At 40.9% G+C, this 12,177-nt stretch overlaps 1 protein-coding gene and 1 non-coding gene across 2 annotated transcripts; both read right to left on the minus strand.

Moving 5' to 3' along the window:
• Positions 1-445: 445 nt before the first annotated feature.
• On the minus strand, positions 446-4,198 carry mmp17b (matrix metallopeptidase 17b). The gene is made up of 11 exons (XM_026358346.1): positions 4,070-4,198; positions 3,697-3,829; positions 3,449-3,608; positions 3,254-3,362; positions 2,983-3,160; positions 2,396-2,572; positions 2,105-2,201; positions 1,949-2,022; positions 1,654-1,803; positions 1,150-1,440; positions 446-846 (listed from the first exon to the last, which is right to left on the minus strand). Exons 1-11 carry the CDS (start codon positions 4,196-4,198, stop codon positions 446-448), a joined length of 1,899 nt encoding a protein of 632 aa, XP_026214131.1.
• A 6,188-nt stretch (positions 4,199-10,386) lies between these two features.
• trnaa-ugc lies at positions 10,387-10,458 on the minus strand. The gene has a single exon. It is a non-coding gene; the product is annotated as a tRNA-Ala (tRNA).
• Positions 10,459-12,177: the final 1,719 nt, after the last annotated feature.

A 12,177-nucleotide genomic window follows, 5' to 3' on the forward strand; every position in this document is an offset into this window, starting at 1 on the left:
GTGGTGAGTTCCAGTGAATGTGAACATGGAAACACAAACAACTACTGATGGTTTTGAAGAATTAGTCTATGTGGTGGAACTACTTTTTAGCCAAAAGCTAATGACAGGTTGTGCGGTTTTGTACTGTACTACTGTGACTGTACAGCGACTACACTAAAACCTGCAGCCGGACAGACCACTGTTCATTATGAGTCAATATGAGGCGAACTGTTTAACCCTGCTTCCAGGCTAACTACGATCTAGGCTAATGAGAATTAGTCTTTTCATTTGCTGTCTTGAGAAGAGTAAATAAATGTATTTCCCAAAATATCGAGCTGTGTCTTTAAAGGGCTGGTAAAATGAATGCACATGGTGAATGCTTGTGGATGAGATGATCCTCTCTGTTACAGCCCCTCCACCTGATTTTAGCCTGACAGGGCAGATGACTTGTGTTTTCTTTGTAGCTTTAAGGAGCCAGCATCGTCCATGTGCCCATCAGCAATGCAGCGATCAAAGATACTGTCCTGTCACACTGTGCTCCATTTTGGCAAGTGCATTGTGTCCAGATGTGTGCCCCTCTGTCCTGTCTGTCTTTATGTTTATTTCCATGTCTGTCTCTTCCATACTGCCTCTTCCTTCCCTCTGCATCCTCCTCTTCCCTCACATCCTTCCAGCTCTCTCTGAGCTCCTGTCTTCCTGCAGGCAGAGACAGAGACAGGGATAGGTCGTCCAAGACGGGTGAGGATGAGGAGGAGTCGGGACAGTCCAGCCAGTCAGCACCTGAGGATCGTGGGTATCCGTCCTGGGGTGAGGAGCCTGGAAAAGCGAACTTCCAGTAGGAGTCTCCCTTGAAGAGATAAACGGCACCTGGAGAGATGGAACAAGAACTTTTCATGTTTGCATATGTTGTGAGTGATTCTGTTACAGCAACAACAGATAAACCATGCTGTGCTATAAGTTGATTCTACAGCTTAATAATAATAATAATGAAAACACAGATGAAATGAAAAGAAATGTGCTTATCCTGATAAAAAGAGTTGTGATTGTGATTGACTAACATTTACTCCCATTCAATCTAAACCTGATGCCAGGGTCATCGTGTGTTTGTCTCACATCATCACATCATCATTCTTTTAAAGCAGTAATAAAAGACATTATTTCGGTCCCCACCATCTCTGTCTGTGGTGATGCCATTGACTCCCTCCTTTAGTAGCTGCGTCCAAGTGTCTTCTTGCTTCTGTTCCTCAGTGCCTCCAATGTTCCCCCACACAGGACCCTCCTCTGGATCCCAGACCAGGCCCCACCTCTCTGCAGCTTCTGCCTTTACATCATCATCAGCATCATCATCATCATTTTCATCATGGATTGCTTCAACCAAGCGCACCCCCATCCGGAGGCTTGAGAGGGGCTGAGGGTAGCCTTCCTGCAGGGACAGGTCTCTGAACAGCCAGAACTGGGAGCCTACAATAAGACATGAGCTGAAGAGGTTAAATGGTATATTTGGTGATTACCACCATGATTTGACTCCTAACTATAAACTATTCTCCTCTGAAGCATCTCTGTGACTTTTGTTCAGTTAGTGTCTCTGGAAAAGAAAACCTCCAAATGTCTGTATTAGATATGATGTCAAAATAAATTCATATAATATTATTGATAGATAGATATTAGATATACCACTTATAAAAATGATGGCATGATCTGACTGTCTCTCCAGTACAGCATGGAGACGAGGCAGATCAGGAGGTAGACCCCCCCACAGCCTGCTGACTGAAGTTCCGCGACCCGACACTAAACCAGCACTATTGACTCTCCACATTGTCAGACCTGGAGGAATGGAAGAGGGGAGAGGATGGGGGAGAGGCAAAGAAATCTTTTCATTAGGAAGATGTTAGTGATTGTGCCAACCACAGCCAGGCAGCTTTCATCCTAATCAACTAGTTCTAACAGGCTGTTTTACGTGCAATCAAACCTTTAAAGAAGAAAGTCTCTCCTCGGATCATTGCCACCGCATCGAAACTGGCGTTACAGCGATCTATGAAGGAGCTGAGGAGAGAAAGAAAATATAGAGTTTCATGCTTGAGTACAGTAACCTTCAGCTGAATATGTACACCTTAATCTTTCTCACCCATGTCTGTGATGATGGCGGTGGGGGGACTTATGGTGTAAATTGTGCTCTGGAGCGAGGCGAGGAGCATCAGTAGCCAGCAGCTGGTTTCTTTTACCTGAACCAAAAACTAGAATGGATGACCTAGTAATAGTTTACCTATGTGGAGTTTTGTACCTTCTGTGGTGATGTTCTGTCACTATATGCCAACAAGGGTGATCATCATTAAATTAAATAAACATCAAACTGGTAACTAAAATAAGAACCTGCACCCTAAATTCTCAAGTGTTAAGGTCATTTTTTGTTGGTTACCATAAAGCTGGGTGATGTGCTCCAGATCTTGGGGTCCCAGGCGGTAATGGAGGGGGTCTCCTGCAGGACCCTGGTAGTATGGCCTCATCACTGAGTGACGGGATGAGGAATGGGGAAGGCCGAGTGCATGGCCGAACTCATGGACCAATACTGTGAACAGGTCAGTGCCCTCAAAGGCTAGGAAAGGTGAAAGAGATAAAGAAAGTCAGCTTGATGAAGTGAGTACAAAAGTGTTTAGTTTCGTTTTAACAATCCATCTTTCATTTTTGATGGGTGGTGATTGTGTTGGAGATAAGGTTTGATTTGGCCAAGATCCTGCAAGCAGCTGCAGACTGTAATGTTCATTACCCACCACAGGGTGGAGCTGTTGCACAGAAAAAAGTCATGTTGATAACATTGCTGTTTGGAAGACAAGGAGAGCTCAGTCAGCTAAATACCCAAGAACTCATCTGGACTGTCTAACCACATGTGAGGTCCAGGTCATGTGTATAAGTAAATCTGTAACTGAATATCAAAGTGCAGTACGTCTGCAGCTGAATCTGAGTTTGAAAGTCCTGAACTGTGCAGATGTCTTAACATCGTTCCACCTGGCTGCCTGAAGGCCCACTGCTCCTCTGCGTCCAGATGCACTCCTCCTGCACGAGCAGGGTCTGAGGGAAAGAAAGCATGGCCGACTGCACCGCCCGCCCCATCAAACGGATAGCCATCGCCGTGGTAGCCATGGAGAAAGTCTACCTGCAGGTCGGCTGCCTCTGGACTGCTCACCTGGAGACAGAGGGAAACAGAACAGAAGTTATGGTCACATGTCTCCTATCTTTCCATAATGCCATTAGTGCAGTATCAGACAGATACACTGACCTCATGGAACTCCAGGGGTGTTGGCTCTGACCACACTCTTAAAGCATAGAAGACCAGAGAGCGAACTGTTTCCCGGGACAAATGGGAAGAGGAGGGATATGAATGCAACCTGAAAATAGGAAAGAAAGACTAAGACACAAATTGAAACAGTTGGGTGTTTTGGCTCCGTATGATGAGAAAGTTATATTTGATCACCTCCAGTTAATGTTCCTGCGCGTCCACATGGAAACAGCCCTCCTCCTTCGCCTCCGCCTCCTTCTCATGTTTCCCTCTTGGCTGCCCGGTGATTGCGATGGTTCCTCTTGGTCAGGTAGGGAGCAGCGTGGACTGCTTATCAATGCCACTGTGTCCTCATCTGAACACATCACAGGACTAAAGACTCAACGAGTCACACATACACCACAGTGAGAAGTAGTCTAAATATCATGTTCTGTGTTCCTCACCTACAACTCCAGTGTCTTTGAGGCCTGCAAACCTCTGCATGGCCCTGACAGCATCAGTGACAGCTGTCCAGGCCTGTAGCTGTCCTGTAGAGGCGTCTGGAGGTGGGAGATAGCCATACTTCATCAACCAATCCTGTGAGAAAGGCAGACAGTCACCTTAACAGGGTGATCATTCATTTCACTTGAGATGAATATTTAAAAACTAACTTTAAATGCATCTTTACATTCTTGCAACCACAGCATTTTGTTCATCGAACTGTGGCAGGACAATACATATTTTTGCCAAATGACTGATGGATATACAGCAAGTCACATATTTACATGCTAGCCAATCAGTAACACTGTACAATAATATTAATCCATTTCATTTTACCACCAGTTGGCTGCTCTCATCTTCAGTTGGTGTCGCTGGTGCAGAAGAGGGGGTCGGGGTTACATCAGCATTTGAAGGTGTTCGCATCCATCCAATGTTCAGACAGAGGAAGATCAGCCACGTCTTCATTTTGGCTGCATGGTTTTTGTGTAATATTCACTAACGGAAATCTTCAGCTCAGTGCATATAAATCCACAGAGGTCACTTAGGGCGATGTAGCTCCAGGAGAAACAAACCTGTTTACAAAAGTTAATAACACATTTGGTATGTATCACATATTGTTAAGATGAACAGAAACGAAAAATCTGACTTTAAATGTAAATAACAGAACATGTTCAAATGGGCTGTAAAGGGGTTTTTACCCTTAATAAATTAAATCATCATTTTAAAAATGCATTCAAATGTTTTGATGATCTGAATCATTTAATTGTGACAAATACGCAAGAGTAAAAAACTGTAATGTAAAACACATTACATTCAAACGTATCAGTTGTACAGGAAATGCTTAAAATTACAGTAAATTACAACTTTTAGACTTAACTGACTTTCACTGAAGTTACTTTCAGAACTCAGAAAACAACAGAGTACCTTCAAACTGGAGTACCGGTAATTATATTACTTTTACTACAGGATATTTTCACAGCGAGCCAACATTCTGGTCACTGTTTAAATCGTAGCCTCTCCCTCTCGCTGGCTTTCTGCTTCACTAACAGACCTGATTCATCTGCTTTAGGTTTCTGTGTACGATACCTCCTGATAACTGCAGAATCAGGGAGAAACACATGACATTCAATGTCACAGCCGAATGAATGAGTTACAGCACTCAGTGAATGAGTGGATGGGAAACCATATCCATATTGTATTCCCACTGGGGAGACGATCTACTACATCCAATCAGAAGATGGAAGGATATTACCATAAAATACTGAAGGGAGGGCACTGCTGACTGCTGTACATGACAGCAGCGGGTGTGTGCCTGTGTCAGTAAGAAGACGCTCCATTTAATTAAGTTAGAGGGTTTACCATTTCAGTTAAAGCATTGGGGGAGCAGAGAAGGAAGGAGAAGAAAGGGAGAGAGGATGAATAGAGGAGGAGGACAGTATTAATAAGATTAAAGTAGAGAGCACAAGCCAGAGGGGGCAGACTGAATGTAATAAACACTTACTGTATGTTATATAAAAATATACAATCAACCATACCAAACTTCTGTGTGAAAAACTGGTTTACTCTGTTTTATCACATGACACATAAAAATGATCTAAAGCTAAACACACTACACGCTGGCTGTGATCAGCTGCAGCTACATTAGATAGGAGCTGTGGTTCTACGCACCTGATGAATCTAAAGGCCCCTAAAGACACTTTCCCTAAGATTAGGACCCTTTTGTGATATGTAGTACTACTTTCCACTGGAAGAACCAGGGTACAATTGTAGTTCCAGGCCATAATTCTAACCCCAGAAAAGTTCCTGGTCAGAGGGTAGCACCTTATGAAGGTTCAGGTACCATCGGGGTGTGGCGTGCAGCGCTGGTCTCTGATTGGTCGGACACCACGCAGCATATCACAGGTTCACATGTTCTTAAAAACTTTGTTTTGTTAGGTGCGCTTCAATAAAGCACTAGTTGCCTTAGAAATGATAAAAAGAATCCTCAGGGACGGTTCTAGGCTGAACTTTCTTCACTAAACATCAATCAGCACGTGACAAGCATTGTAGTTCTCCTTACAGAAATATGCATCCAGGGTAAATTGAACTGAGCACGCATCCACTCAACGTGTAGGAATTTGAGTCACCACCTTATTAGGTTTATTCCACATTTCCTAAGCATAATAAAACTGAACTGGTTTTATGTCAGCACAGTAAAGGTTTTAAAATAACTTATTTTATTGAACTCAAATGTAGTCAGGTCATTTGGAAAGTATTCAATTAGCAAAGATTGTTTGCAAAAACATTTTAGTAATTTCTCCTGATTTTAAGTGATACATTGATTTTTGGTTATGAAATGTTTGGAGAGATGGAGATTTGTGGACGGTCTGCTTAAATAACCTGATAAGAGCTGAAATCCCTTTTGAATAGTAAGTTCAAAATACTGATATGGTTACATTGTTACACACCAAGTCAACCTGCTGTCTCTAGCTCAGTTCTTATTATTTATTCTTTCTAGTAATTTAAGGACTTTTGCACTTGAAGCATGTTATTATTCTTACATGCTGTTATCTGGTTCGCAACTAAAGATAACGAACGTTGTTTTTGGAACACCTTAACACATATTGACTGTCATGAATAATAATAATAATAATAATAATAATAATAATAATAATAATATGCTATTAAATATATTTTACTTTTTTAAATAATTTTATTAAACTGAATAACAGAAACGCATTTCACTTTTTTTGTGTTTAGACTTTATCATCTAACTCCTGATCTCATTATTCATAAAGTCCTGGTTCTGTCCCTGCTCGGGTTCTAAAAAGACTGAATAGCTGCACAGTAGTGTCCGTAATGTTCCTGACACATGCACCATTCCCAGCATCTGCTCTGCAACATCTCACACCTTTTAGTACAACACACTCAGACATCAGATGACCTTAATGGGACATGAAATGCATTAATTAGAGCTTGTGAGACAAACTGCAGGTAGCGTTCAACAAGCACAATAAGCAAGTGAAGAATTCATTTCATGCTTACCCTTTCCTCCTCCTTAGCGTCCGTCCTCCCGCTCTCTCTCTCTGTTTATCTGTCACTATAAGAACAGATGGGTCCTTTCTCTTCTCTTGCATCTTCCTTTAAAGCCCAGCTCGTAACCCCCACCCCCTTCCCCACCCACTGCCATGACAAACGTAGGACTGCTTGTTTGCAGACATCCCCTTTTTTCCTATTCACTTGTGAAGATTTCAATCCCTGCATCAGTTTGCTCACTCTGTCTTACTCCTTTTTATCCCTCATCCGTGACAAATATTCAACACGTGTGAAAACAAAAAGCTTTTATTTTATATGATTCCTCAGTTCTGTTCTAAAATTAAAACCATTATTAGTCCCAGCGTGGCGTTCTCTCTCCTGGAATCCTGCGTTTGACCCTGTGTGGGGGGGCGCGGGGAGGGATTAGATAGGTTTAGATTCAGCGCGTAAGTGCGGCTTTGCATGTGTGCAACATCTGCATGTTCATGTGTATCTTCACTCGTGACGACATTAACATTCTACTCACAATCCTCTTAACTTGAGGATTAAAAACACTAAAATGAAGATGAACAGATTTGTCACTGCCTCTCTCTGTGTGTGCATGTCTGCTTTTTTCTTGTGTCATGTCTTTGTTGTTAAGCTGCTGAGCCAACTGTTACAGGGTCACTGTTCGACCTCCTAGTCTGAGTGCAAGTTAGATCTTTCTACTAAAGTCTCTGGATAAATACGTTCATGCCAATAAACTGCAAGTTAGAAAGGAGACTATATGAAGTGTGGCACAGTCTAAGTGTATGCTGCTCTAGCACAGATTGTCCATATTGTTATTGGCTGATTCGTGACAATACTAATAACGTTTCTTTCTTTGTTGAGTCCTGCTCCTGTTAGCCGCTACTGCGTCCCACTGGGATCATTAAAGTCTATCTAATCTGCTCTTTGTCTGCTGAAGGACAGCGGCTGATAGCAGAAACACATGCTGGGCTGATGTGATGTTTTTAGAGGAAACCTGAGTCCTCTGGTGTGTGTCTGAAGCAGGACAGGCTGATCCAGTAACTGACTGATGATCTTATCAAGACCTCTCTCTCAAAAGTCAAACTCAAAAAAAAAAACAGAAGGTGGGACTGATCATGTTTACTGACATGTTTCCCTGATGGCAGCTTATGTCGTAAAACAAGTTATAACGTGGACTCATGTCGCAACAGAACACAACCACAGTCTATTTATTCATCTGACAAGTGCTAAGGCTCAGAAAACCGTGTGGCGTTTCTGCACAGAGTTGATGTGTGGCTTTTTCTTTAAGAAAAACAATTAAGCTGGTCAGTTAAAACTTAAAACTTAAAAATTATTTTCTTCAAACCTGAGTCAGATACACAAAGTATTTAAGCTAATTAACATATTAAGAACATAAGATTTTTGTTTTTATTGCATTTTAGGTTTTAACTAACTCTGTAAATGGAGTTTTGTATCTTCTGTGTTAATCTAAGTATGTTTTTGTCATACTTACTTACTTCATACATCAAGTATGGAAATGTTTTAATCTCAAATGTACATTATAGGCATAATTTATTTTAAATTATTTCTAAGGATTATCATCTACTTCAGCCTCAAAGCTGTTCAATTCTCCTGCAGGAGGTTCTTCATGTATTTAAATCATAAGCCAAGCATCTACGCCCACTCTTTTAAAAAGGTTGGGATGCTATGTAAAATCCACGGTAAAACAGAATGTAAAGATTTGATCATCTCATAAAGCATATTTTATTCACAATAGAACATAGAAAATATATCAAATGTTTACACTGAGAGGGAAAATGTATATATGTATATGTATATATCATCTAATACATGATATCATTAAAAGATTCAGAGAATCTGAAGAAATCTCAAGAGACAAAGCTGAAACTTAATATTGGATGCCTGTGATCCGACCCTCAGACAGTACTGCAATAAAAACAGATATGAAATATGATTCTGTGATGAAAATCGCTGCATGGGCTCAGGAATACTTCCACAAGTCACTGTCTGTGAGCTCAGTTCATCCAAAAATACAGGTTAAAGCTCTGTCATGCAAACAGGAAGCCAAATATGAATATGATCCAGAAGCGCTGCTGTCTTCTCTGGGTCAGAGTTCATTTAAAATGCTCTGGGACAAAGTGGAAAACTGTTCTGTGGTCCGACAAATTGAAATTTCACATTCCTTTTGGAAACAGGCACCACATCCTCAGGACTAGAGAGGAGAGGAACCTCCAGGCTTGTTATGATGTCCTTTTCAGTGAGGAACTTTTATATTTAAGCAGGACAGAGTTAAACCACATGCTGCATCCACTGTAGTAAATATATATGTATCTATTAAATAGTCATTTAGTAACATTTAACTCTTTGAAGGTTTACTCTTCTCTCTGTTCTTTCACTCTAAATACCATAAAATGTTTTCTGGGTTCAGCAGAGATTAAATGTTTCCTCTGTCACCGTGACAACAGGTTACGTCCTCATAAATGCAGCTGCTGGGACAGGTCAAAGGTTACTCTTGAGTAATGGCTGATGGATACTGGGTGGGTTGTGCGTGTGGGGGTAGTGGTAAATATGTGAATGGTGCTGTGTGTCTGAGACTGTGCTCATCTTGCTGTTGTCCATAGCAACAAAAAAACGGTCTCTGTGAACTGCATGGCGTCACTGTTAACTTGTGTGAATGGGCCTTTCTGAGCTCCTGCACACATGGGATCCTTCTGCACACATCTGCATTGTAGCATGACAGATAAAGGCTTTTAAAGAATTTGTTATTGGAAGGACATGTCTCTAATGTTATGGATGTCTGATGTCAGATCTGTGGAACAACCAGCTGGTGTGCTGTGTAAAACTCAGTGAGTGAGTTACAGTGAGGTGACAACGTTGACCTGTGGTAACTTGGGGATTAGAAGAAGCAGAGAATAGAGGCTGTGGCTCCAAGTCCACAAAGACAGCAGTGTTAATCTGTGATTACTAATGTGGATATCAGAGCTGACAATACAGTGACCGTGTGCTTCTTATAATATGACTCAAGCTGATCATGACTTCATAAAGATGGATTTTTTAATTTAATTGTAAGCACTAGATACTAAAGCTGCTGCTGTTGACTCCCGACTGCCGCTGGCTGCTCACATCTGCAGCTCATTTTAAAGGAGGCCTATATTTTAGCTAAACAGATGTGTTTTAACTTACGTGTGCCAGTTTAGAGAGCTATGTTGTGATGTGATGCTAATTTGTGCATGTGCAAGCCTGCAGAAGATGTGACTGGACAAGTTGCACTGAGCAATTGTTGTAATTATATATTCAAGTTAAGTAAAGTAGTGTCATGGGAATAAATAGGGTAAATGCTCGGGTCGTCCTTGTGCTTTGATTGTTGTTTCTCACCATGGATAAGTTATGAGTTTCACGCTTTCACGTTAAAAAATCAGCACAACACGCATTTTTATTTCCATTTTCTATTTTGACGCCTCGGGAAAGACACAAACTAACAGACCGGTTTCCGGTACGTTAGTCTGGAAAAGAAACGGCTCGTAGAAAACATGTATTCATAAAGTTTATTCGGCAGCTGGTGGCTGATAACGAAAAAAGAAATACGTTGTCAGTGAGAGAACTAGAGAGGAAAAATAAAATAAAAAGCATGGAGATGCCGGGGATTGAACCCGGGGCCTCATACATGCAAAGCATGCGCTCTACCACTGAGCTACATCCCCTGTTGGAGCGACGTTATAAGTTTCTAGGCTTTAATATTGAGCTATAAACTACTACTGCTGCTGCAATTCCACGTTTAGTTGTTTTTTCTAACCCTTCTTTTCTGTCGTAATACAAATAAAAGAATTAACATTACTACAATCAGAGTGTAGGAAATGACAACAACGATGATTATTAGTAGGCCAGACAATACGTGGCCTGATCCACAGCAACATTTAATTGTCACCACTGTAAAGTGAAACAAGTCTTTGGAGATCTGAATAAATAACTGCAGTGACGCCACTTAAATATTAAAACTAATACAAATCATGAATCCAAACGTCTGAACAGCCACTTTTTGTTTCCCTGCCTACCATGACAGGATGCCTGTTCAGTGTTCAGGTTACATGTATGTTTTTCTGGGGGATACTATAGTCTACTGGCTATTGTCCCTAATAATAACAATAACCCCCTTCAGTAAAAGCAATATTTTGATTTGATTCTGAACAATTAAATGTAGTGGAGTACACGTTCAATGTTTGTCCTATCCTAAGAGTAAAACTGGAAGCTCATCAGAGTTGTGTGACAGTCTGATAAACTGGGATATAAAGTCTGAATGAATGAACTCATGTGTTTTCTTTACCTGTTTGACACAGTGTGCTCAAATTAGTTAGGAAACAGTGGGAAACTGAACTACTTATTCTGGTTCCACTGTTTCACCTCATCTCCTCTGGGATGACTACACTGCTTTTATTTATTTATCTAAATAATTCTGTAGCTATGACAAAATTGCTTTTTGACCGAAGCTTGATGTACTGATCTTCTCATGGTGTGGACACATTTAGTTTGCTACATGACTTCATGACCCCATTCTCGCTGTAACAAATCTAAAATACCCCCGACATGTGATACATCTCTGAATTCTTCAAGGTGCTTTGGAGACTGTCGTTTGAGTTTCTGCATAGCTGTTAAAAAGCCATGCCGTACTTTTAAGACAAAGCTTAAAAGTTACCTTATAGTTAGAGATGGCTCAGATGACTCTGAACCACCTCTTAGATAGATAGATAGATAGATAGATAGATAGATAGATAGATAGATAGATAGATAGATAGATAGATAGATAGATAGATAGATAGATAGATAGATAGATAGATAGATAGATAGATAGATAGATAGATAGATAGATAGATAGATAGATAGATAGAGCTCTCCACCATCTGAATGTGGTCATCGTGCAGGGTGATGGCCGTTGGTAGGAGAAGTCTCTGCCTAAAGTTGCTCCGCTCTTTGACCCGCAGGCTGTGAAAAGGATGTGTGCTGCTCTCCATGATGTCTAACTGTTTGTTCAGCAGCCTCGCCCAAATGTTCCAAGGGTTCCAGCGAAGTCTCCACACAGAGCCAGCCTTCCTGATAAGTTTGTTTAGTTTATTTGTTGTGTTTGTTATTCAGCAAAGTTATGCTGAGACAAAGATATGGAGAATCTATACAAAATTATTCTACACATTTTTTAACTATTGCAAAATAGTAATTCCCTGTACCGTCCTTGTGTTTTTTCATTTATTTTGTCATTTAGAGCAAACTGCCTCTTAGTGTGTATTCCTACTAATAACAAATTTTAACCTTCTTCTTCTTCTTCTTCTCTTTCGGCTTTTCCCATCAGGGGTCGCCACAGCGAATCATCCTTTTCCACCTCACTCTATCATGAACATCTTCTACCCTAACACTAGCCAACCTCATGTCCT

The sequence above is a fragment of the Anabas testudineus genome, chromosome 10 (assembly GCF_900324465.2).
Source record: "Anabas testudineus chromosome 10, fAnaTes1.2, whole genome shotgun sequence".
NCBI classification, from domain to species: Eukaryota; Metazoa; Chordata; class Actinopteri; order Anabantiformes; family Anabantidae; genus Anabas; species Anabas testudineus.

Bases quoted from the DNA above. Each gene is read 5' to 3' on its own strand.
- mmp17b (XM_026358346.1), bottom strand. From the start codon at position 4,198: ATGAAGACGTGGCTGATCTTCCTCTGTCTGAACATTGGATGGATGCGA. The intron at 2,023-2,104 runs GTGAGAAAGATT...TTCTCTCCTCAG, and splicing joins CGCCATCATCACAGACATGG to CTCCTTCATAGATCGCTGTA. The intron at 847-1,149 runs GTGGGGACCGAA...CCATCTCTCCAG, and splicing joins CATCACCACAGACAGAGATG to GTGCCGTTTATCTCTTCAAG.